This window comes from Micromonas pusilla (assembly GCF_000151265.4).
Source record: "Micromonas pusilla CCMP1545 genomic scaffold MICPUCscaffold_6, whole genome shotgun sequence".
Lineage (NCBI taxonomy): Eukaryota > Viridiplantae > Chlorophyta > Mamiellophyceae > Mamiellales > Mamiellaceae > Micromonas > Micromonas pusilla.
The window spans coordinates 234,895-256,148 of NW_003315887.1; the positions used below are offsets into that span (position 1 = coordinate 234,895).

Below are 21,254 nucleotides of genomic sequence, written 5' to 3' on the forward strand. Positions count from 1 at the left end.
GCGGTCGACTCTGAGGATCCCCCGAGTAGACGGTCGCGCGCGTCGCCTCGACCACGACGAGCGCGTGGCGATCCATGCGCACCGCGAGGATAGTGCTCGCGTGCGCGAGGTCCGCGATGCAGCGCCGCGTGGACGTGTTCAGGAGCTTACACACGCGCGGAGACAGCGACGGCGTGGACCCGGTCCCGCACACGGCGACGAGCGACGTGCTGAAGAGCATGGCGCAGAGTCGGACGCTTCCCAGAGACTCGTCCTCGTGCACGCACGTCCCGGCGTCGACGCGGTAGATCTTGAAGCCGCGCGTCGTCGCGATGGCGAGGCACGACGCGTCTTGGTTGAACGCGCACGAGACGACCTCCGCGGGTGACGAGGGGGCGGCGGCGGCCCCCGAGGAGGAGGTCATCGCGCCGCGCGCGCGGCTCGGCGCGACGCGGAGTCTGACGAAGGCGTCGCGGTGCGTCGCGTCGTTCATCAAACAGTCGCCTCGGATCGATAAAACGCCCGCGCGAATCTGATGAGGGGGACGTAACACTCGCGCGGCGCTGGCGCGCGCTGGACGCATCGGACAGCCTCGCGCTGTGATTCGCGCGCGCGCGGCGTCGCCATGACCGCGACGGTCCCGCCGCTGGACCTGAACCGCGCGGAGGAGGCGCGCGGCGGCGGCGGCGGCTCGACGGCGGCGGGGAAGTCCCCCTCGCCGCACGCCGAGGCGACGATAATCCGCGACGACGACGAGGACGATTCCGCCGAGGAGAGCTCGTCCCCGCGACCGCCGAGAGCGGTGTGCGTCAAGGCGTCCTCGAACGCGATGCGCGGCACGCTCGTCGTGCGATCGTCCGAGACGATCGCGACGTCGAGGACGAGCATCCCGGGCGAGACGCCGAGGGACGGAACCGGGAGGGGGAGGGAAGCAGATCCGACGAAAGCGAAACGCCCCTCCGCGCGTCCGAATGATCCGAATCCGAACCCCGTCCGCGCGCGACGCGAGAAAGCCGACGAGCTGAGCGCGTCGAAGCTCAAGCACGTCGCGCCGCTGCGCAAGCAGCGCCCGGACCCGCCGCCGTGGCACAACCCGTCCTCGAAGAAGTACTACTCCCTGGAACCGAAGCACGCGGACAAGAGGCGGCTCGCGGCGCACGCCGACGCGGGCTACGCGTCGTGCTGCTGCGCGCACGAGAGGGAATCGACAGAGGCGAGCGCGAGGGCGCTCGTGGACGCGGAGAAGGCGAAGACGGAGGAGATTCGCGCCGCGATGGCGGCGCTGGAGCTGGAGCACGCGACCGCGGTCGCGACCGCGGAGCGGGCGCGACAGACGCGGATCGCGAAAAAGGCGGCGGCGAATAAAACGCGAAACGCGCTGACGCGGAGCCTTCGGCGTTGGCGCTACACCGCGGAGGAGCGCGTCCGCGAGCGGCGACTGACGACGCGCGCGGTGACGCACGAGTACTACCGCGTCGCGCGAAAACACTTGCACGAGTTCCGCGCGAGCGTCGCGACGCGAAGAAAAATCCGGCACGGCGAGGCGCGGGCGGAGAAGCACTGGCGACGACGCGTCGTCGGGGCGCGCTACCGCGCGTGGTTTACGCTCGTCTCCGAGGACGCGTATCAGTCCGCGGCGGCGGCGGCGTCGCACGCGACGATCGTCGCGTCTCGAGTGACGCGCAAGTACTACACGCTCAAGGGCCGCGCGGACGCGTTGACACCCGCGTTTCGCGGGTGGCATCAGTGCGTGCGGACGTACAAGGGCGCGAGGGCGGCTTTGGAGAGCGTCGGGGAGGGGATCCGCAACGAAACGTTTTTCCTCGCCGCGGTTTTCTCGCGGTGGCGAGAGGGCTCCATCGCGGTCCGCCGCGCGAAGGTGGCCGAGTCCGCGCGGTGCACCGTGCGCCTCGCGACCGAAGTCGCCGAGCGCGAGGCGTCGCACGAGCGCACCGTCGAGCGTATGCTCGCGAGGGAGACGACGCGGATGCGCGACGAGGTTCGGGTGCGTTCAAATAAGCGCGCGTGATTCACCCATACAGTATCCCGGTTGGTTTCAACGTTGATCCCGTCCCCTTTTTAACTGACCGATGAACTCCACGCCCCTCAGCGCGCGACGATGAACGAGCGCGAGGCGCTTCGACGCGCGGCCGTCATGGAGGGCGAGCGACGGACCGCCGCGGAGGCTGCCGAGATGCAGCGCGAGCGCGCGCGCGCCGCCGCGAGCGGCGCGGAGGCGGCCGCGGAGGCGGCGAGAGCTGCGGCGGCGGCGGCGGCGAGCGAGGAGGCGCGTCTCGTCGCCGCCGCGCACGCGGAGGAACGCGAGTGGTTGCAACGCGCGGTGCGCGTCGCGTGGGAAGAGGTCATCACGCACCGGAAAAAGCTTGGGGGGGACCCGGGGATGTCGGGCGCGGACATGACGTTGTATCAGCACCTCGCCGCGGTCGCGGGGCCGGAGTGCGCGTCGTATTTGTTGCCGCCGGGTTTGAAGCCGGCCTGGTGCGACGACCCGGCGACGGCGGTGGCGGCGAAGACGAAGACGAAGACGAAGGCGAACGCGAAGAGCGGCGGACGCGCCGCGCTCCCCGCGCCGCCGCCGCCGCCGCCGCGAGAAGAGCACCGCGCGTTGATCGCGTCCGAGTCGCAGGCGTCTTTGGGAGGGTTCGGGACGCTTCACGGCGGCGGCGGTGGCAGCGCGGGAAAAGAAGAACCGATCGCGACGCGAAGCGTAAGCGAAACCGCGCCGACGCCGACGCCGACGAAGACGCGCATTAGCGCGCCCAGAAAGCCGCCGCTTCGCGAGACGATGGGCCCGAACGCGATGAGCGCGAAGAAGAACGGAGGCGGCGGCGTCGGGAAGAAACAGAAACAGAAACAGAAACAGAAAAAAACGAAGCCGAAGCCGCAGCCGCGCCGGCACGAGAAGGTGTACGCCGGCGAGCTCGGGCACATGCCGCTGTCGACGCGGCCGGACGTCGCGCCCGGCGGCGCCTGGGGCGGCGGGCCGGAGACGCGGCCGACGTCCTCGGTCTGGGTCCACCAATCAGAGAATGACATGTCATCATCTTCAACCGCGCTCGTCGCGGTCGGTTCGCCGATGACGATCGAAGACGACGACGGCGTCCTCGTCGGCAGCATGCGCAGGGAGCTCGTGAACCGGGCGCACTGGGCGGAGGCGCGGAGAGGATTCGCCGGGTTCGACGCCGTCGCCGCGACGGCGGCGGAGTACGACGCCGCCGCGCGCGCGTCCTCCTCCGCGATGGATCTGGATCTGGATCTGGATCTCTCGCGCCCGCTCGCGCCGGAACCGACGGAGTGTTGGGGGGGGGTCGTCCCGGGTGGTGCCGACGTGGGTGCCGACGTGGGTGCCGACGTGGGTGCCGACGTGGGTGCCGACGCCTCCGGCGGGCGCGAGCCGAAGCGCGCGTCGTCGCCGTCGCCGCGGCGATTCAAAAAAGGAAAGTTCGCGATCGACGACGAGCTCGAGGAGACGCTGGACCATCAGAGAGACGATCTGACGTTGTACCCGCGCGAGGTGACGTTCAAGCCGCCGCCGCGGCGGGGGGTCGAGGAGGAGGAGGAAGAGGAAGAGGAGGAGGAGGACTCTGGGGATGAATTCGCGAACGAACTCTTCGCGGACAGAACGGAGAAGAAGAAGATGAAGACGACGAAGAGGAAGAAGACGACGAAGAAAAACCACGATAATACGCCCCTCGCGGCTTCGGTGAACGACAAGGAGATGCGCGCGCTGTTCCGCGCGCTCGATAAGTCCGGGGACGGGTTCGTCACGATCCGCGAGCTCATCATCGCGCTTCGGAAGCGCCCGGATCTCGCCGCCGCGTTGAGACTGCCGTCGTCCGTGAGCCAAGAGGACGGCTCCAGGGACCGCGTGGAGGCGTGGTTTCAGAGTTTGGACGTGGACGCGGACCGGGAGCTATCGTACGCGGAGTTCTCGAAGCACGCGGGGCTTGCCAATGGAGAGACGACGCGTGGCGACGAGGACGGGTACGACAGCGACGATTGGCTGTCGAAGCCGGCGCCGAAGCGGTTGACGATCGCCCCCGCCGCGGCCGCGGCGACGACGACGGCGACGGCGACGACGACATCGAACGCCGCTTCGAGTGCCCCACACAGGGTCCCACCGAAACGGGAGAGCCCGCACCACGCGCGCGACGACGATTCGGATTCTGACGACGACGACGACGACTGGATATTCAGGAAGAAGTAATATATGTCACAGTGGCCGTCCCCCTGCGTCGGTCGCGGGTGGACGGAAAGAATGTGATTTCTAGTAGCAAGCACAGCAAAAAACAACGACGGGCGACGACGAATCGTATCGAATCGAATCGAATCGAATCGTCGCCCGCACCCAACACCCCCCCACCCGCGACCCAGGGTCCCTCCCTCGATCACGCGGCTCGATCACCCGCGCATGACCGCGTTCGACGACCCTTTAATCCCCTCGTGCTTCATCCCCAGCTCCGGTCCGAACGACACCGTGGACGCGGTTCGTCCGCTCCCCCAGCCGCTGTTTCGCACGTACTCGAACACCTTCTTCGGGACGATCCCCTTCTTCGCGAGCGCCTCTCGTTTGATCTCCGCCTCTTTGCGCAGCCACCCCTCCACGGTCGAGAGCAACGCCCCGGGCTCGAGGTCTCTGAGCCCGTCGATCTTCTCGATCGGCTCACAAAATCGCAACTCCCCGCCGGCGACGAACGCGACGTGACTCGCGAACTGCTCCAACCCGTCGAATATGTGCGTCGCGTACACGATCGTGACGCTCCTCTCCATGCACTCCTGCCTCAGGAACGCCATCAGATCCGCGCGCCCCAGGACGTCCAGATCCACGGTGATCTCGTCGAGGAGCAGCACCGAGTACGGAATCATGAGCCCGTACGCCAGCTGGACGCGACGCCGCTGGCCGTCCGACACTTGATGCATCCGCCACGTCGGATCGATGTCCAGCACCTCGATGATTTTCTTCCGCCGCGCCTCGTCCACGCCCGGGATGGAGTTGAGCATCTTCGACGCGGGGAAATCGCCCGCGAGGGTGACGCCGTACCCGGCGAAGGCGACGTCTCGCTGCCAGTCGCCGCCGATGTAACTCAGTTGGCCGCTCGTCGTGAGTCCGGTGTCGTAGAACGCCTCCCTGCCGTGGATCAAGACTTTCTCCTTCGGGACCATGTGCTTCCCGCCGAGAATCTTCAGCAGCGTCGTCTTCCCCGCGCCGTTCGCGCCGAGGAGGAGGCAGCACGACCCGGGCGCGAGCTTCAGGTTGAAGTTTTTGATGAGCGGCGGTTGCCCCGCGACGGGCTGGCCGTCGATGCCGGGGTAGGACCAGTCGAGGTCGTTCACCGCGACGCCCCACCGCGGCGCCGCGCCCGGGGCCGTGGACGCGGGGGACGCGCTCGGGAGCGGCGACGACGGCTTCGCCGCGGCGTTCGCGACCGCGGGCGCGATGGAGACGTCGCACTCCGCGGCGGCGGACGCGTCGTCGTCCTCGGTCGTCTTCGCCCTCTTCTGCTGCGCGGCGAGCGCGGCGAACGGGCCCGCGGTCTCCATGACCGTGGGCGCGGCGTCCACGCCGCCGCCGGCGTCGGACTTCCACCCGCTGACCGCGACGGGGACGGGCATGATGGCGTCGGCGAGCGGCGTGCGGTGCGTTCCGTGCGGTCGAAGCGCGCGGAGTGGGATGCGACGGCGACGAGCGCGCGCTTTACCGTCGACGTGGCGCCGAATCGGACGGCTCACGCGGCTCGAGCCCTCTCGAGCGTACGAGAATCAGTCTGAAGTGAGTACGCGAATTTCGTAGTACGCGGAAATCGGCACTTTCGGCATTATTCTCGCGCGCCCCCTCCCCTGCCCATTCTCCGGCGGCACTTCCCCTCGCGCGCGCGCGATGCTGCGCCGCGCGTGCCGCGAGGCCGCGCGCCGGACGCGCTGGCTCAGCACGTCCGCCGCCAAGGACGCGCCGCCCGCGACGCCGTACAAGCCTCCGCGAAAGGACGACGGCGCGAGGCAAGCGGAGGCGATGACCCCGGAGCAGATCGAGGAGCTCAGCGTGTTCAACGCCGCGGGGGGGCTGACCGCGGCGATCGCGGGCGGGCTCGTCGTGTTCGTCATCGGCGCGGGCGCGACGTTGAGCGTCGCGTCCGGCGCGGCGTCGCTGCTGGGTGCGTCGTCGTCGCGCGTCCCGCCGGCCCCGTTCCGAGTGTTGAATCCGATCGTTCGATCGTTCCATCGATCGATCGCGTCCGATTATTAAATTATTTCATCGCGTCGTCGCTGACTCGCCACCCCCCGTCGCCGCCGCAGGTCACACGATGAAATCGAAGAACGTGCCGTCGAGCGGGCCGACGCGCGAGGAGCTCGAGGCGCAGCTCTCGACGCTGCGAAGGAGACCCGCGGGGTACTTACCCTGGACGAACGCGCACGCGGAAAAGGCGAGCGTGAAGCGAAAGCTCCGCGAGTTTTCGTGATGAGACGTCGATCCCGCGGCTGCGGCGGACGCGGATCGCGTCGCGACGCTATGCTACCGTGTAATATCAATCACATCGCTAATATATATGATAGTGTGCTCGCGCGCTGTGCGCATCAACTATTCGCCGCGCGCGTCTCCGCCGCCGTCGGAAGATGAAACGTCAACAGACGCGAGCGCCGCGGCGAGCGACGGCGCGACGGCGGCGGCGGACGCGTCGGGCCCGGGCCCGTCCCCGCCGTTCACCAAGCTCGCGAGCGTCTCCGTCAACAGCGCGCCGTCCGCGCGCAACGTCGCCGTTCTTCGCCGCGCGTCGCCGCCGTTCGCCCTCGCCGCCCTCGCCCTGTGCGCCTCCGCGAGCCGCGCGTCGAACAGCCGGACGATCGCGTCGAAGACGTCGACGCGGTCGTCGAGGGCGAGGACGCCGACGACGATCCGTCGCATCACGCCGACTTCTTTGCTCAAGTCGGTCGCGAACGCGCTCGCGCTCGCGCCGTCGCCGTCGCCGTCGCCGCCGCCGCCGCCGCCGCCCTCGCCGTCTTCTTCGAGCCGCCGGAGATGCGAGCTCAGCCGCTCGCGCATGATCGACACGAGCTTCGCGTGAATCTCGCGCTTGTGAAGCGTCAGATCCGCGACGACCCTGGAGAGTTCGATCCTCGACATCGCGCGCCGCGTCGCGTCCGACGACGACGACGACGACGACGACGCGGACTCGGCGCCGCCCGCCGCCGCCGCCGCCGCCGCCGCCGCGTCGTCCCCCGCGGTGGCGTCGAGCGCGTCGAACGCCGCGGGCGTCGCGCGGAGCAGCAAACAAATCGACTGTTGCGCCGTCGCGAGGTGCTTCGCGGCGATGGACTTTAAACCTCCGGCTCTGATGCGTTTTATGCGTCGGGGGGTTTCATCGAAGGGTCAGCAGTCGAAGGGCAGCGGGCGCGATCGTGCGCGACATCGAAACCCGGGCGGATGAAACGCGCGAACGCGATGTCCTCAAGGAACGGCGTTCACATCGCGAACGGGGTCGTACGGGGACCAGTCAGGTGTGATGAAAATAGGCGGACGCGCCTGACGCTCTCCGCGCCCAACACGAGGGCACACGCGCGGGCGTTGAACACCTTCACGAGCTCGCACGCGCGGTGGAGCGCGTCCTGGCGCAGCGACGGCATCGCGCGAACGATGTTGACGTACTCGCCGAGCAGAGAGAGCGCCAGGAGCGACGCCGCGCCGGGGGCGCATCGCGCGGGCGCGGAGATCCCCGGGCCCCCCCCCGGGAGGAGGAGCGTCGTCGGGTCCGTCGTCGACGACGACGACGTTCCGCTTCCGCTCCCGTCCTCCTCCTGCCCCTCCTCCTCCTCCTCCTCCTCCTCCTCCTCCTCATCCTCGACGACGACTGGCGTCGGTATCTCGACGCGCGGATCCGGATCCCTCCCCGCGTCCGCGAGCGCGTTCAAGACCGCCTGGTATCGCCGCGCCGCGCGCTTCGGCGCCCACGTCTCCGCGTCGAGCGCGGCGCCGAGCGACGCGACGAATCGCGCGTGCGCGGCGGCCAAAAACGCTCGCCTCTGCGCCGTCGCGGAAGCCCTCAGGCTCAGACATCGCCGCCCGCTCAGACCCTCCGCGAGCGCGAGGAACCGATCCACCGCGCGCGACGTCGAGACAAACGCCCCGAGCTCGAGGCGCGCGTGGACCGCGTCGCGGGCGCCCACGAGCTTCGAGACGCGTCCCTGCGCGGCGTCCGCGACGAGGAGCAAAGCGTCCGCCGCCGCCGCCGCCGCGGTGACGCGCTCGGTCGCGGGCAGCGCCGCTGCCGCCGCGGACGCGATCGTCTCCATCGCTTTGACCTGCTCCGGGATTTCCGGAACCGACGTCGCCGCCGCGAGAGAATCAGGGCCGTTCTATACGAGCGAATGTCGGGGTGGAGTTCATAGGCGTCAGTTGGCGTTGAAAGGCGTCGAGGGCGGGGATTGAAAGCGAGGGACCCTGGGCGGAGAGACGCGCCGGGCAAAGTCCTTAAGGATCGGCGTTCACCACGCCGACGCGGTCGTATGGGGACTAGTGTATAGAACGCGCCTCAGGATCCGCACCGACGCCGACGCGCAGCGCCCGCCGCGCGGACGCCGCCACCGCCGCCGCGCGCGTGAAATGCGGCGTCAACGCGACCCTTATCGCGTCGATCGTCGCGTCGAACGCGGCGGCGCGCATCCCGCGGCAAGCCTCCGCGATCGCGGCGTCGTCCGCGCCACCATTGACGCTGAAGCGAGTCAGGGTCGAAGACGGCGCGCTCGCCGCCGCCGCGCGGGCGCAGCACGCCGCCGCCGCGCGACGCGTCGCGTCGACGACGTCGGAAGCCGCGGCGGCGCCCCACGCCCGCAACGCGCCGGCGAGGCGAGCGCCGCCGCCGTCGCCTCTCAGTAACCCGCACGCGTGCGGGAGCATCGCCTCGACCGCGTCCGCGTCTGCGCTCGAGAGGCTCGCGGCGTCGATCGGCGGCGCCGCCGCCGCCGCCGTCGCGGTCTTCGCCTCCGACGCCGCCGACGCCGCTTCCACCGACGCCAACGCCGCCTCCGGCACCCCCCCGGTCGAGTCGCTCCCGCTCCCGCCGCCGCCGTGAAGCCCCTCCCTCGCGGCGAGCGCCAAGTCGCTCGTCATGACGTCGTTGCACGTCGTCGCGATCGCGCGCAACCGCGCGGGCGTCGCGCGCAGACACCGCAACCCGATCAGCGACGGCGACGACACGAGCTTCGCGCACTCGTCGACGACGTCCAGCGCCGCGGCGTAATCGCACGACTCCACGAGCACGCTCAGATCCTCTCGCATCTCCGCGACGCTGGATAACGCCTCGAACGTTTCCGTTAACTTAATCAAGTTCTCGCGCTTCGCGTGTAGGCGCTTCACGCGCGTCGAGCCGTCGAGCATCGCGTCTCTCAACCCCCGCACGACGCGGCGGAGTCGAACGATCGACGCCCACGCGTCCTCCGCTGAGGGTCGAGGGTCCACGCGAAGAAGCGACGTCGGGGTGAGGTTCAAAGGCGTCAGACGGAGTTGACAGGCGTCGCGTGGGTGTGTCGGGATTGGAAGCGAGGGGCGGGCGGAGAGACGCGCGCGCGGGCAAAGTAACGGCATTCACCACGCCGACGCGGTCGCGCGGGGACCGGTGTAATAAGGAATACGCACCCGAGGCGCTCAGCGCGCGCACCTCGTCCGACGCCGCGAAGAACGCGTCCGAGCGCCGCCCGATCTCCCTCACGAGCGCGACCTCCACGACGTCGAGGTGGTGCGACAGGCGCTCTTGCGCCACCATCGACGTCGCCGCGAGCGACGACGACGACGTCTCCGGACTACACGCCGCGTCGAAGTGCTCGTGTCGCGCGAGGTCGAAGTCCTCGCGGAAGTATATCGACGGGACGCGCCGGAGCGCGCGGTCGATCTCGCCGGCGTCTCCGTCTTCTCTCCTCTCTCCGATCGCGCCGCCGCCGCCGCCTCCGCGCGCCGCGGCGGCGTCGCGCGCGGCGACGAACCTCGCGCGCGGCGCCTCGATGCGCGCCAGGTATCCGTCGAAGTCCGCGCGCTCCACCTCGGGCAGCACCCCGGGGAGCAGCGGCGGCGGCGTCTCCGCGACGCGCGCGGCGGCGGGCCCCACGCCGAGGATGGGCCCGAGGCCTAGGTACGTCGTCCAGCTGTCGTCGGAGGAGGCGAGGGCCCCGGGATCCGACGACGTCGCGGCGAGTCTAGCGCGCTCCGTCGATCGATCCGACGGGTCGTTCGTCACCGACGCGAGGTACATCGTCGCGAGCTTCAGCGCCTCCGGGTCCGCGGGGGTCTCGTCATGCGTCGGCGGCGTCGGCGCGGGTCGCGCGCCGCCTCGCGACGTCATCGCGACCGCGCGACCGCCCGCCCGCGCGGCCGGGAGTGCACTACTAGCTACTAGGCACCGCGAGTAGATTTCGTCGCGTCGGGTCGCGCGCGACGAGCTGCGAACTGAACGAGAAACTTCGCGGCGCGCGCTCGCGCGCGAAATATTAGGGCGGCGCGGGCGCGCGATCGCGGCACACCCCCGGACGCGCCGCACGCGACCGAGACCCGCGAACATGGTGCGTGCGTCCTCCGCGTCCCCCGCCGCGTCGTTCGTGTCGTCGACCCGCGCGCCTCGACGCCGTCCCGCGCGCCGCGATCGCTCGCCGCCTCAGATCTCGCGCCGTCCACACGATTCCGCCCCAAAAGCTTCCGTTCGCTGACCTCCCCGCCCCCCTCCCCCGCCGCCCGCGATCGTCGTCGCGCCTCCAGGCCGCGCGCCTCCTCCAGGACCCCGACGCGGACGGATGGGAGCGCACGGACTTCCCCGTCGTGTGCGAGGACTGCCTGGGACCGAACCCGTACATCCGAATGCAGAAGCAAGACTACGCGGCGGAGTGCGCGATCTCGTCGCGCCCGTTCACCGTCTTCAGATGGCGCCCGGGGAACGAGGCGAGGTATAAGAAGACCGTCGTCTGCCGCGAGATCGCGCTCGCGAAGAACGTGTGCCAGGTGTGTCTGCTCGACCTGGACTACGGCATCCCCGTGCAGGCGCGCGACGCGGTGTTAGGGAGGGAGCGAGAGACGGTGGCGAAATCGGACGTGAACATCGAGTTTCACACGAACGAGATCGCGAAGCGCATCGAAAACGGCGAGGACGTCCAAGCCACCGCGCGCGCGGAGATGAACTCCATGATCCAGAAGCTCGCGCGGAAGAAGCCGTACTACCAGAAGAACAAGGCGCCGATATGCACGTTCTGGCTGCGGAACGCGTGCAATCGCCCCGACTGCCCGTACCGACCGTGCAACGGAGACACGAACATGCCGGAGCTGACGTCGGCGCCGGAGCTGCGCACGCAGAACATCAAGGACCGCTACTACGGCATCAACGACCCGGTCGCGGAGAAGATGTTGAAGCGCGCGAGCGAGAAGGGGGTCGCGTGCGTGCCGCCGGAGGATAAGAGCATCACGACGCTGTTCATCGGCGGCATGGACGAGAGAGTCACGGAGGGGGATCTTAAGGATACATTTTACGCGTACGGAGAGATCAAGAGCATACGGTGCGTGCACGCGAAGAACTGCGGGTTCGTGACGTTCACGGACCGCGCGGGCGCGGAGAAGGCTGCGGAGGCGCTGAGCGGGGATCTGGTCATCAACAACCTGCGGTTGAAGTTGATGTGGGGCAAGCCGAGGAAACCGCGAGAGGATGGCGGCGGCGGCGGCGGCGGCGGCGACGGCCGGGCGGCGGCGGCGGCCGGGCAGCCCGCGGCGATGCCGATGCTCGCGGTGCCGCCGCCGGCGGGCGCGGAGGGGACGATGATGATGCAGCCGATGATGATGCCCGCGCCGTACGCGCCGCCGACCATCGGAGGCAAGCGCGGCGCGGTGCTTTACCCTTCGATGGACCCGTCCGCGATGGGGACGGTGTATCGGAAACAGAGAGACGAGGAGGAGAAGGCGGAGAAAGAGGCGGGGAAGAACAAGAGGGCAAGAAAGGGGCCCGCGGGCGAGTCGTCGGGGGCGGAGTAAATATGAGGTTACTATGTAGGGCCCCGCGCGAGAAGACAAAAATAAAAGAAAGCCCTTCTCTGCGCCGTCACATATGATAAAGTCACGTCGCGTCGCGTCGCGGCCCGGCCCGCTCGCGCCGATCACTCCGCCGCCCTCAGCTCCTGCGAGAGCGCCGCCCACTTTCTCAACGTCTCTCCGCCCTTCCCCGCCGCGTGCGCCTCCTTGCACATCGCCACGCCCTCCGCCACGGACTCCGCCTGCGCTGCGGCGGCCATCGCGACGCCGGCGTTCAAGATCAAACAGTCCGCCACCGGCCCCTTCTCGCCGCCGAGCGCGTCCGTGAGCATCCGCGCGTTGAGCGCGGCGTCGCCGCCGGCGAGGTCGCTCAGCTCGCACGGCGGAATCCCGACGTCCTTCGGGTCGAACGAATACGTCTTCACCCCGCCCTGCGTCACCTCCATCACGGACGTCGGCCCGCACGGCGTCATCTCGTCAAGCGACAGCTTCCCGACGGTGCTGCACACGACGAGCGCCTTCTTCATCCCGAGCTTCATCAGCGAGTTGGCCATGAGGGGCTGAAGTTCCGGGGTGTACACGCCGACGAGCGCGTATTTGCTGTCCGCGGGGTTCAGCATCGGGCCCAACAGGTTAAACGCGGTGCGAACCTTCAGAGCTTTCCGCACGGGCGCGACGGCTTTCATGCTCGGGTGATACCTCGGCGCGAACATGAACCCCATGCCGACGTCCTCGACGCATCGCGCCACGCCGTCGGGGCCCAGGTCCACGGCGACGCCCAACGCCTCGAGGACATCCGCGCTGCCGCACATGGAGGACACGGAGCGGTTGCCGTGCTGTCGTGGTTTGATTGGTGGGTGATGTGGCGGGAAGTGATGTGTTTGGTTAGTTGTTTGATGACGTGGACGTTTCATTGGAGAACGACAGAGAGCGACGGAGAGAAGTCGGACGCGCCTTGGCCACCTTGGCGCCCGCCGCGGCGGCGAGGACGCACGACCCGGTGCTGATGTTGACCGTGCCCGCGTCGTCGCCGCCGGTGCCGACGATGTCTAGGACGTCGTCGCCGGCGTCTACCGCGACCGCGCGGCCTTTCATCGCGCGCGCCATGCCGGCCATCTCCGCGGGGGTCTCGCCCTTGGCGCGGAGGAGGACGAGGAAGGCGGCGATCTGCGCGGGATCCGCGTCGAGAAGCGCGTCCAGGGACGCCTCCGTCTCTTCCTCGGTGAGGTCCTCGCGGTCGCACAGGCGCTCGATGATGTTGCGCAGGTCCACGGCCGCGGCCGCCGCGCGCGTCGCGACGGAGCCGCCGCGCGCGCCGAGGGGTGGGAAGGAGGATCGTCGTCGTCGCGAGGGCGACCGAGACGACGACGACGACGATTGCGGTCTCGCGATGGACGGGGACGACGCGCGGGCGCGCGTCGTTCGCGCGGCGGACGCGCGCGGCGCGACGCCCGCGCGGGAGATCGCGAAGGAAGACGCCATCGTGAGCCGATTCGCGGCGATCGTAGACGCGCGCGCGGAGCTCGCGACGGGGTGAGTGCGCGACGGTGACATCGCGGAGACCTTACCCTATCGACTCGAGTGGATCTGATGAGTTCCGTTCCTGTCATCGGTTTAGTTGAAAGGGGACGCGATCAAATGTTGAAACCGAGGGGTGGGTGAAAAACGTTTTGTTTACCTGTAGAACGAACGCAGCGACGGCGATTTCTCGCCAGCTGGGTCGTTTTTCAAGTCGTCTCCCCGACCCGAGGCCGCGGGGGACGTCACTGCGACGGACGCGACGCGACGTAGACGACGCGCGGCAGCGACGAGAAGCGTCGAACGAGTCGCGGGGGCGACTCGCAGAGCGGGAAGGCCGAACCCGCGCCGGCGTTCGGAGGCGGCGACGTCGCGGATCGAGGGATCGCGCGCGCGAAGAATTCATCAGCCGTGATACTACTACAGTAATCGCTCGCGTCGCCCGCACTTCTCGCCCTCGATGGCCTTCTCCGGCGGCTTCGGCGTGACGGCCGCGCAGGGCGCGACGAACCCGAACAACGACTTCCAGGTCGCGAACCCCCCAAACGACGGCATCTCGTCGCTCTCGTGGTCCCCCACCGCGAACTTCTTGGTGTCGACGTCGTGGGACTGCGAGGTGTACTGCTACGACGTCCAAGCGAACGGGCAGGCGGTCCCCAAGGCGTCCATCAAGCACGACAAGCCCGCGCTGTGCAGCGCGTGGATGCACGACGGCAGCGCGGTGTTCAGCGGCGGGTGCGATAACATGGTGAAGAAGTGGGACCTCGCGACGAACACGCCGACGCAGATCGCGGCGCACGACTTGCCGATCCGCCATCTCGCGTGGATCCCCGAGGTGCGTCTGCGTTCAGTTCTTTTTTCGCGCTCTTTTCTTTTCGATCCGATTCGATCCGATCCGAATCGATCGATCGATCGGTCGATCGTCCCGGCCGTCCCCGATCGATCCCGTCGCCGCGAACCTAACTAAACCCTTCTTCTCACCCTGACCATCGTCATCCGTCCGCGCGAACCACAGGTCGGCCTGCTCGTGACCGGGTCGTGGGATAAGACGCTCAAATACTGGGACGCGCGGCAACCGACGCCGACGCTGCAGGTGCAACTCCCCGAGCGGTGTTACGCGCTCTCGTGCACGCACCCGCTGCTCGTCGTCGGGTGCGCGGAGCGGCACCTGCAGATCTTCAACTTGTCCAACCCGCAGACGCCGTACCGCAGCATTCAGAGCCCGCTGAAGTACCAGACGCGGTGCGTCGCGACGTTCCCGGATAAGAGCGGATACCTCATCGGGTCGATCGAGGGGCGGGTGGCGGTGAATCACGTCGAGGACTCGCTCGCGTCGAAGAACTTCACGTTCAAGTGCCACCGCGAACAGGCGGACATCTACGCGGTGAACAGCATCTCGTTTCACCCGAGGCACGGGACGTTCGTGACGACCGGGTCGGACGGCGTGTTTAACTTTTGGGATAAAGACAGCAAGCAACGGTTGAAGCAGATGCAGAAGTGTAACGCGCCGATTCCGTGCGGCGCGTTTAACCGCGACGGGAGCATCTTCGCGTACGCGGTTTCGTACGACTGGAGCAAGGGCGGGCAGGACCCGATGGCGTCCGCACAGGGGGGGAATAACATCTTCTTGCACGCGACGGAGGAGACGGAGGTGAAGCCGCGGCCGCCGGCGAACCGCGTGGGGGGGAGACGGTGAGACGAGGTCTTTTCGTTCGATCGCGTGAAATATAAAAGAATTTGTAGTTTTTTTCCCGGCAGCTTTCGTTCGCGCGTTCGCGTTTCCATTCGTCAATCCGTCCGTCGTCTGTTTTTACAAAAGAATGAATGCCCACTACGATATAAACTGTACCGCGCGCGCGACTCGACTCAGTTCGCGCGCTAAACCCACCCGGGTCGGTCGCCGTCGAGCCACGCGTCGAGATATCTCTCTCCGCCGCCTCCGCCGACGTGATCCTCCGCGTCTCTCCTCGTCACGAGCTCGAACCCGTCCGCCTCCGCCTCCGCGTCTCGAAGCGCGGCGCCGAACGCGGCAGCCTCCACGACGAGGTACCTCAACGCGTCCAACGGCATCCGCACGATGTCGATGTCGCCGTTCATCGCCGCGCGTTGCACCGCGCGCATTCGCGCATCCGGCGACCGCGACCGCCGCGCGTCGGGCGGCGAGAGCTCCGCGTCGAGCGCCGCGGCGAGGCGCGCGGAGAGGACGTCCGCGGGACCAAACAGCGCGTCGACGTGCAACGCCAAGACGTCGACGGACTCCGTCGCCGCGAGCCTCGCGCTCGACGCCCTCAGCGCCGGCGTCATCGCCTCGACGAACATCTGCAGCGGCACGCGGCCAGCCTCCTCTCGCTCCTCGGCGCTCTGCTCCGCGAGCGCTTCCTCAATCAGGTGCTTCTCGAACCCGACAGCCTGATCCGCCGCGATCACGGAGCTGTCTCCCCACACGGACTCCGTCTCCGTGCTCCTCTCGCGCGTTTTCCCGGCGGCGACGGCGAGGTGTCGCCGGCGTTCGAAAAACGCCGATTCCTGCACGGCGCACTCCTCGTCGTCCTCGCTGACCCAATCGCCGATGGGGCCGCACTCGGGCGCGTCCCACAGCGTCGACGAGTCCACCGCGTCGCCCGCGACCGCCGCGCTCGCGGACGACGACGACCCGGACGACCCGTGGGCCCCCGCGCCGTTTGAATATCTTTTTTTCGAATCTTCCAAATCTTCCGAATCTTCGCCGTCGCCGTCGCCGCCCAGGGCGCGCTCCAACGCAAGGCGCTCGGACGCCACGGAGAGAAAGTACCCGAACCGCGCGGACGCGCCGTAGACGCTCGCGAGCGTCAGCGCGGGCAACCCCGCGGCGCCGACGCGCCCGCTCGCCCTCGGGTCGTCCGCGACGACGAGAATCTCGCGGACGAAGTCTTCCAACGGCGCCTCCGCGCCGTCGGGAAGGATCTCGCGCAGCAGCCGCCGCACCTTCTCTCTGTGCCGCCGCGGGTCCGGCGACGCGCGCAGGCCTCTGCCGCGGTAGTGGCTCGCGTCCGGCGCGAGCGGGACGCCGACGGCGTTGAACGCGTGCGCGATGGAGAGGTACATCACGTCTTGGATTTCCAACCGGCGCTGCGTTTTGGCGCCGTCGGCGACGGCGAGCGAGAGCTCGCGCATGAGCGTCTCGTCCGCTAGCGTCTGCTCCTCGTCGGGTGACGCCGTTTCGCCGTTTGGCGTTACGCTTTGGGTTATTCCCTCCATGCGGTCGTACTCCGCGTTCGAGGACGACGATCGCGGCGGCGCCCCGCGCCCGCTCGCCCGGGAACCGCGGGAGCGCGAAGAAAAAGAATGACGCCGACCCCCCGCCGACCGCGACGGAAGCGCGCGCCACCCCGCGCGAAGCGACCGCGCCGCCGAGGCGTCCGCGGACGCGCTGCTCGACGCCTCCCCTGACGCGCTCGCGCCGTGGACGAACGGTCTCAGCGCGCCGCTTCGCCCGCCGGGGAAGGACGGGTGCAGGAGCTCGCTCGCGAGCGCTCGGAGCTGCGTGCGGTGCGACGGGGGAGGGAGAGGGGGCGGAGGGGAGCGGGTCGTGAGAACTCGAGGCGAGTTTTCCCCTTCTCGTCGTTTCCGATGTCACGCCGCGTGGGTCGGGGGGGCGCGACGCGACGGGCGCGGGGCGCGGCGACCGCGCGCGCACCTGGTCTCTGAGCGCGCGCTCGAACAGCACCGGGTCCGTCTTCATCAGCGACGAGAGCTCTAGGCCGAGCTGGGTCGTGACGTCGCGCGGCGCGAGCTTCGCCGCGCTCGCCGCGGCGGCGCGCGACGTCGGCCGAGGCGTCGCGTCGTCGTCAGCACTACTTCGCCCGTCGTCTTCTTCGCGGCGGGACGACGCGCGAACGGCGACGGCGACGCGGCGCGCGCGAGCGCGCGCGCGAGACGCGCGCGGAAGCGCCGCGTCGTCGCGTCGCGAAGATCCCGCGCGCGCGAGCGAGGGCGCGAACGCGCGCGACGCGTCCAGCGCGGTCGCGACGCCGGTCATCCCTCGGAAGCGGCGCGTTACTCCGCCCGCGGGTCGGAAAACAGGAAAAAGCGCGCTCGGGTTCCGGCGCGGACGTCGCGGCGTCGCGAGCGCGCGGCGGGTCGCGCGCGCGCGGAAACGCGGGGGACGCGCGCGCGTGTGGTCGCGAGACGCGACCGCGCTCGCGAGGACGGGAACCGGACGTCGACGCGCGTGCGACGCGCGCGCGCGAGTTGACCCCGGAACCCCCGATGCCGGCAGTCCTCCGTGCACTTTATTTCCGTTCGGGGTAGGGCTATGCGAGTTCTCTTCGCCCCCTCTCCGCGGCGATTCCCCGGTTTCGATTTAGTCGGTTTTATCCACATTTTCACCCGAGATCTCTCTCTCTGATCGGTCGGGTTCATCGGTCGTTCTCGCGGGTTCGTCGAGACGGAGACAGCACGCTTCCGCGCGCGGCCGGATCGATCGAGCGATCGACCGCAGAACCATGCGCACCGCCGCGAGCGCCGCCGCGGCGGCGAAGATATTCGTCTCGTCGCCGCCCGCGCGTCGACATCGACGTCGCGCCGTCGTCGTTCCCTCCGCGGCGCGACGCGCGCCGCCGCCGACGACCGACGACGACGACGCGCGCCCGCGATCCCCCGTCTCATCAGCAGTCTCCGTCGCCGTCTCGCGTCGCGCGGCGGGCGCCTCCCTCGGCCTCGCCGCGGTGAGCTCGATCGCGCTCGCGACCGCGACGACCGGCGTCGTCTCCCCCGCGCCCGCGCGCGCGGACGCCGCTCTCTCGCTCGACGGCGTGATCGAGCTCACGCCCGAGAACTTCGCGCGCGTCGTCGAGGCGCCCTCCTCGGGGAACGTCTTCGTGGAGTTTTACGCGCCGTGGTGCCCGTTCTGCCAGCGCCTGGAGCCGATATGGAGCGAGCTGCCGGAGAAGCTGCGAGACGCGGGCGTGCCCACGACGATCGCGCGCATGAACGTCGACACGTATACCGAGTACGGCGAGGCGTTCGACGTGAGCGGCTTCCCGACGCTCATCTTGTTCAAGGACGGCGTGCCGATCGGGCAAAAGACGGGGCTCGTGGACGTGCAAACCGCGATGCGATACGCGGGCGTCCGCGACGACGGCGTCGTCGCGAAGCTCAGCGAGAAGATCCCTGGGGGGAGGGTTCCGCCGCAGATGAACTTGGTCGTGACGTCGCCGCAGATCGACGCCGCGCGGGAGGAGCTCGGGGCGCTGAGGAAGGTGGTCGAGGGGTTGCCGGACGAGCGCGAGAGAGCGGAGGCGGTGGCGCGCGTGAAGAACCTGGAGGGTTTGTTCGCGAAACGCTCGTTATGAAGGAAGGCGTTATGAAGGGCGAAGACTTTGCCTAATACCTCTCCTCTCTATCGATATGATACCCACTAGCCGCCGTTCCGTTCGTTCGTGTCTCTCGTCGCGCTGCTCTCTACGTCGGGTCTGACGCGCGCACTCCTTCCACCGCGCCGCCGCCGCCGCCGCGACGCTTGTCTTCCCATTTCGCGCTCCTCGCGTGCCGTATCAAACTCACCAACGCCGCGGGGGTGACCCCGGAGATCCTCGCCGCGGCCGCGATGTTCGCCGGCTTTGCCTCGTTCAGCTTCTCGACATCCTCCGCGGAGAGGCTCCCTATGCTCGCGTAGTCCAACTCCGCGGGTATCGTCGTCGCCTCCTCGGATTTCAAATCTTCGACGTCGCGTCGCTGCTTCGCGAGATAGGGCGCGTAGTAACACTCCGTCGCCGCGGACTCGAGCGCGCTGGGGTCGTTCGAGAGGACCCTTTGAAGCGTCGCGGAGGCGTCGCTCAACGCGGTGAACGTCGCGTCAGTAACGGACGCGTCAGAAGCGTTACAAACCTCCGACGCTTCGGCGCGTAACTCCTCGACGCGTCCGCGCCGGCGATTGGATATCGCGTCGACGACGTCTCGCGCGTCGACGCCCGCGTTCACGAGCAAATCGAACGCGGTCATCGCCCGTCCGTGCCTGCTCAACGGCGCTTCTTTTACGCCCATCGAGCGCCACAGCGTGGGCGACATCTTCGCGCTTTGTAACGCTTCTAACGCGTCGGTTACCAACGCCGCGCGCGTCGCCGCCGCCCTCCCGCGCGCCTCCCCGACGAGCCCGCACCTCACCCCCGCGCTCGTCAGACGCAGGTCCGCGTTATCCGGCCGGATCGACAGCCGGTGCTCGACCCTGCTGCTGAACATCCGGTACGGCTCGGACGTTCCGCGGCGCGTGAGGTCGTCCACGAGCACGCCGAGGTACGACCCGCCTCTGGAGGTTATCTCGTTCGGGATCGCGCCTAAGTCCTCGCGCGCGGCGCCCGCGGCGTTGGCGCCCGCGAGCAAACCCTGCGCGGCGGCTTCTTCGTACCCCGTGGTGCCGTTGATCTGCCCGGCGAGGAAGAGCCCACTAACGCGGCGCGTTTCCAGCGTCGCGCGGAGCTCTCTGGGGTCGACGTAGTCGTACTCCACGCCGTACCCCGGCCTCAGCATCTTGACGTTTTCCAACCCCGGGATCGTTCGCAGCATCTCCACCTGGTCGCTCGGCTCTAACGAGTTGCTCAGACCGTTCGGGTACACGACGTCCGTGTCTAACCCTTCCGGTTCGAGCCACACGAGGTGCGTCCGGTTCGGAAAGCGCGTGAACTTCGACTCGAGCGAGGGGCAGTACCGCGGCGCGGCGCCGACGCCGGGCGCGCCGGCTTCGCGCTTCGACCGCGGCTTCGACGCGACGAAAGCCTCCGTGTCCGCGGTCGTCCGCGTCGCGTAGCAGCTGACTTGCCGCAGCGTCGGTCGCCACGGCACGACGGACGCGAGCGATCCGTTATGGAACGCGAACGGTCGCGGCGGTTCATCCCCCGGCTGCTCCTCTAAGCCGCCCCAATCGATCGACGCGCCGTCCAGTCGCGGCGGCGTCCCGGTCTTCATCCGACCCATCTTAAATCCCATCCCGTAGAGACGGTCCGCGAGCAGGTTCGCCCCCGCGCTCGCGCTCTTGTCCGGACCCTCCGTCACCGCGGTCGGCAAGCGCCCCGCGGGGATCGTCTCCGAGCCGACGTGAAGAACGCCCTTGAGGAACGTCCCCGTGGCGACGACGACCGCCGCCGATCGTATTCTCGTCGACGCGCCGCCGCCGCCGCGGTCCAGGATCACGCCGAGCGCGCGCGGCGCCGGCGTCTGCGTCCGCGTCGCGGCGTCGGGGGCGCCGGCGCCGGCACCGGCACCGGCGCCGACGGCGGCCTGGTCGTCCTCGCCGACGATGAGGTCCGCGACGGCGGCGTCCACGATCGTCACCCCTCCAACGTTCCCGAGGAGGCTCTGGATCTCGTTCTTGTACGCCGTTCGATCCATCTGCGCTCGCGGCCCTCGAACCGCGGGCCCTTTGCTCGCGTTGAGGACCCTGAACTGGATCCCCGCCGCGTCCGCGGCGACGCCCATGAGACCGTCCAGGGCGTCGATCTCTCGGACGAGCGTCCCCTTCGCGAGGCCGCCGATGGACGGGTTGCACGACATCTCTCCGATCGTCTTCGCGGGCGACGGCGTGATGAGCGCGACGGACGCGCCGCGCCGCGCGGCGGCCGCCGCGGCCTCCGTGCCCGCGTGCCCGCCGCCGATGACGACGACGTCGTAGTCCACCTCGCGTCGCGTCGAACGTCGTCGTCATCGGCGGCGGGCACGCGGGCACGGAGGCCGCGGCGGCCGCCGCGCGGCGCGGCGCGTCCGTCGCGCT

General features: G+C 69.1%; 12 protein-coding genes across 12 annotated transcripts; 6 read left to right on the top strand and 6 right to left on the bottom strand.

Moving 5' to 3' along the window:
- Positions 1-604: 604 nt before the first annotated feature.
- On the top strand, positions 605-2,008 carry MICPUCDRAFT_58624 (uncharacterized protein; the record flags this gene model as incomplete). Its single annotated transcript, XM_003059066.1, has 1 exon — positions 605-2,008. The coding sequence occupies one exon, from the start codon at positions 605-607 to the stop codon at positions 2,006-2,008; it is 1,404 nt and encodes a 467-aa protein (XP_003059112.1).
- Positions 2,009-2,098: 90 nt separating this feature from the next.
- Positions 2,099-4,207, top strand: MICPUCDRAFT_58625 (uncharacterized protein; the record flags this gene model as incomplete). Its single annotated transcript, XM_003059067.1, has 1 exon — positions 2,099-4,207. One exon carries the CDS (start codon positions 2,099-2,101, stop codon positions 4,205-4,207), a length of 2,109 nt encoding a protein of 702 aa, XP_003059113.1.
- Positions 4,208-4,401: 194 nt separating this feature from the next.
- Positions 4,402-5,541, bottom strand: MICPUCDRAFT_17567 (uncharacterized protein; the record flags this gene model as incomplete). Its single annotated transcript, XM_003059367.1, has 1 exon — positions 4,402-5,541. The coding sequence occupies one exon, from the start codon at positions 5,539-5,541 to the stop codon at positions 4,402-4,404; it is 1,140 nt and encodes a 379-aa protein (XP_003059413.1).
- Positions 5,542-5,878: 337 nt separating this feature from the next.
- MICPUCDRAFT_58627 (uncharacterized protein) lies at positions 5,879-6,458 on the top strand (the record flags this gene model as incomplete). The annotated part of the gene is made up of 2 exons (XM_003059068.1): positions 5,879-6,152; positions 6,295-6,458. 2 exons carry the CDS (start codon positions 5,879-5,881, stop codon positions 6,456-6,458), a joined length of 438 nt encoding a protein of 145 aa, XP_003059114.1.
- Positions 6,459-6,577: 119 nt separating this feature from the next.
- On the bottom strand, positions 6,578-8,286 carry MICPUCDRAFT_58628 (uncharacterized protein; the record flags this gene model as incomplete). The annotated part of the gene is made up of 2 exons (XM_003059368.1): positions 6,578-7,328; positions 7,472-8,286. The coding sequence occupies 2 exons, from the start codon at positions 8,284-8,286 to the stop codon at positions 6,578-6,580; spliced, it is 1,566 nt and encodes a 521-aa protein (XP_003059414.1).
- A 220-nt stretch (positions 8,287-8,506) lies between these two features.
- MICPUCDRAFT_58629 (uncharacterized protein) lies at positions 8,507-10,328 on the bottom strand (the record flags this gene model as incomplete). The annotated part of the gene is made up of 2 exons (XM_003059369.1): positions 8,507-9,432; positions 9,629-10,328. 2 exons carry the CDS (start codon positions 10,326-10,328, stop codon positions 8,507-8,509), a joined length of 1,626 nt encoding a protein of 541 aa, XP_003059415.1.
- A 214-nt stretch (positions 10,329-10,542) lies between these two features.
- On the top strand, positions 10,543-12,798 carry MICPUCDRAFT_58630 (uncharacterized protein; the record flags this gene model as incomplete). Its single annotated transcript, XM_003059069.1, has 2 exons — positions 10,543-10,545; positions 10,739-12,798. 2 exons carry the CDS (start codon positions 10,543-10,545, stop codon positions 11,993-11,995), a joined length of 1,260 nt encoding a protein of 419 aa, XP_003059115.1. The 3' UTR covers positions 11,996-12,798.
- A 79-nt stretch (positions 12,799-12,877) lies between these two features.
- MICPUCDRAFT_40109 (uncharacterized protein) lies at positions 12,878-13,474 on the bottom strand (the record flags this gene model as incomplete). Its single annotated transcript, XM_003059370.1, has 1 exon — positions 12,878-13,474. The coding sequence occupies one exon, from the start codon at positions 13,472-13,474 to the stop codon at positions 12,878-12,880; it is 597 nt and encodes a 198-aa protein (XP_003059416.1).
- Positions 13,475-13,768: 294 nt separating this feature from the next.
- Positions 13,769-15,206, top strand: MICPUCDRAFT_45591 (uncharacterized protein; the record flags this gene model as incomplete). Its single annotated transcript, XM_003059070.1, has 2 exons — positions 13,769-14,345; positions 14,526-15,206. The coding sequence occupies exons 1-2, from the start codon at positions 13,971-13,973 to the stop codon at positions 15,204-15,206; spliced, it is 1,056 nt and encodes a 351-aa protein (XP_003059116.1). The 5' UTR covers positions 13,769-13,970.
- A 182-nt stretch (positions 15,207-15,388) lies between these two features.
- On the bottom strand, positions 15,389-17,528 carry MICPUCDRAFT_40111 (uncharacterized protein; the record flags this gene model as incomplete). Its single annotated transcript, XM_003059371.1, has 2 exons — positions 15,389-17,029; positions 17,187-17,528. 2 exons carry the CDS (start codon positions 17,526-17,528, stop codon positions 15,389-15,391), a joined length of 1,983 nt encoding a protein of 660 aa, XP_003059417.1.
- A 775-nt stretch (positions 17,529-18,303) lies between these two features.
- MICPUCDRAFT_8991 (uncharacterized protein) lies at positions 18,304-18,549 on the top strand (the record flags this gene model as incomplete). Its single annotated transcript, XM_003059071.1, has 1 exon — positions 18,304-18,549. A coding segment is annotated over one exon (246 nt), but the record flags the coding sequence as incomplete, so codon positions are not given.
- A 403-nt stretch (positions 18,550-18,952) lies between these two features.
- Positions 18,953-21,154, bottom strand: MICPUCDRAFT_17833 (uncharacterized protein; the record flags this gene model as incomplete). Its single annotated transcript, XM_003059372.1, has 3 exons — positions 18,953-19,399; positions 19,529-20,701; positions 20,783-21,154. Coding segments are annotated over 3 exons (1,992 nt in total), but the record flags the coding sequence as incomplete, so codon positions are not given.
- Positions 21,155-21,254: the final 100 nt, after the last annotated feature.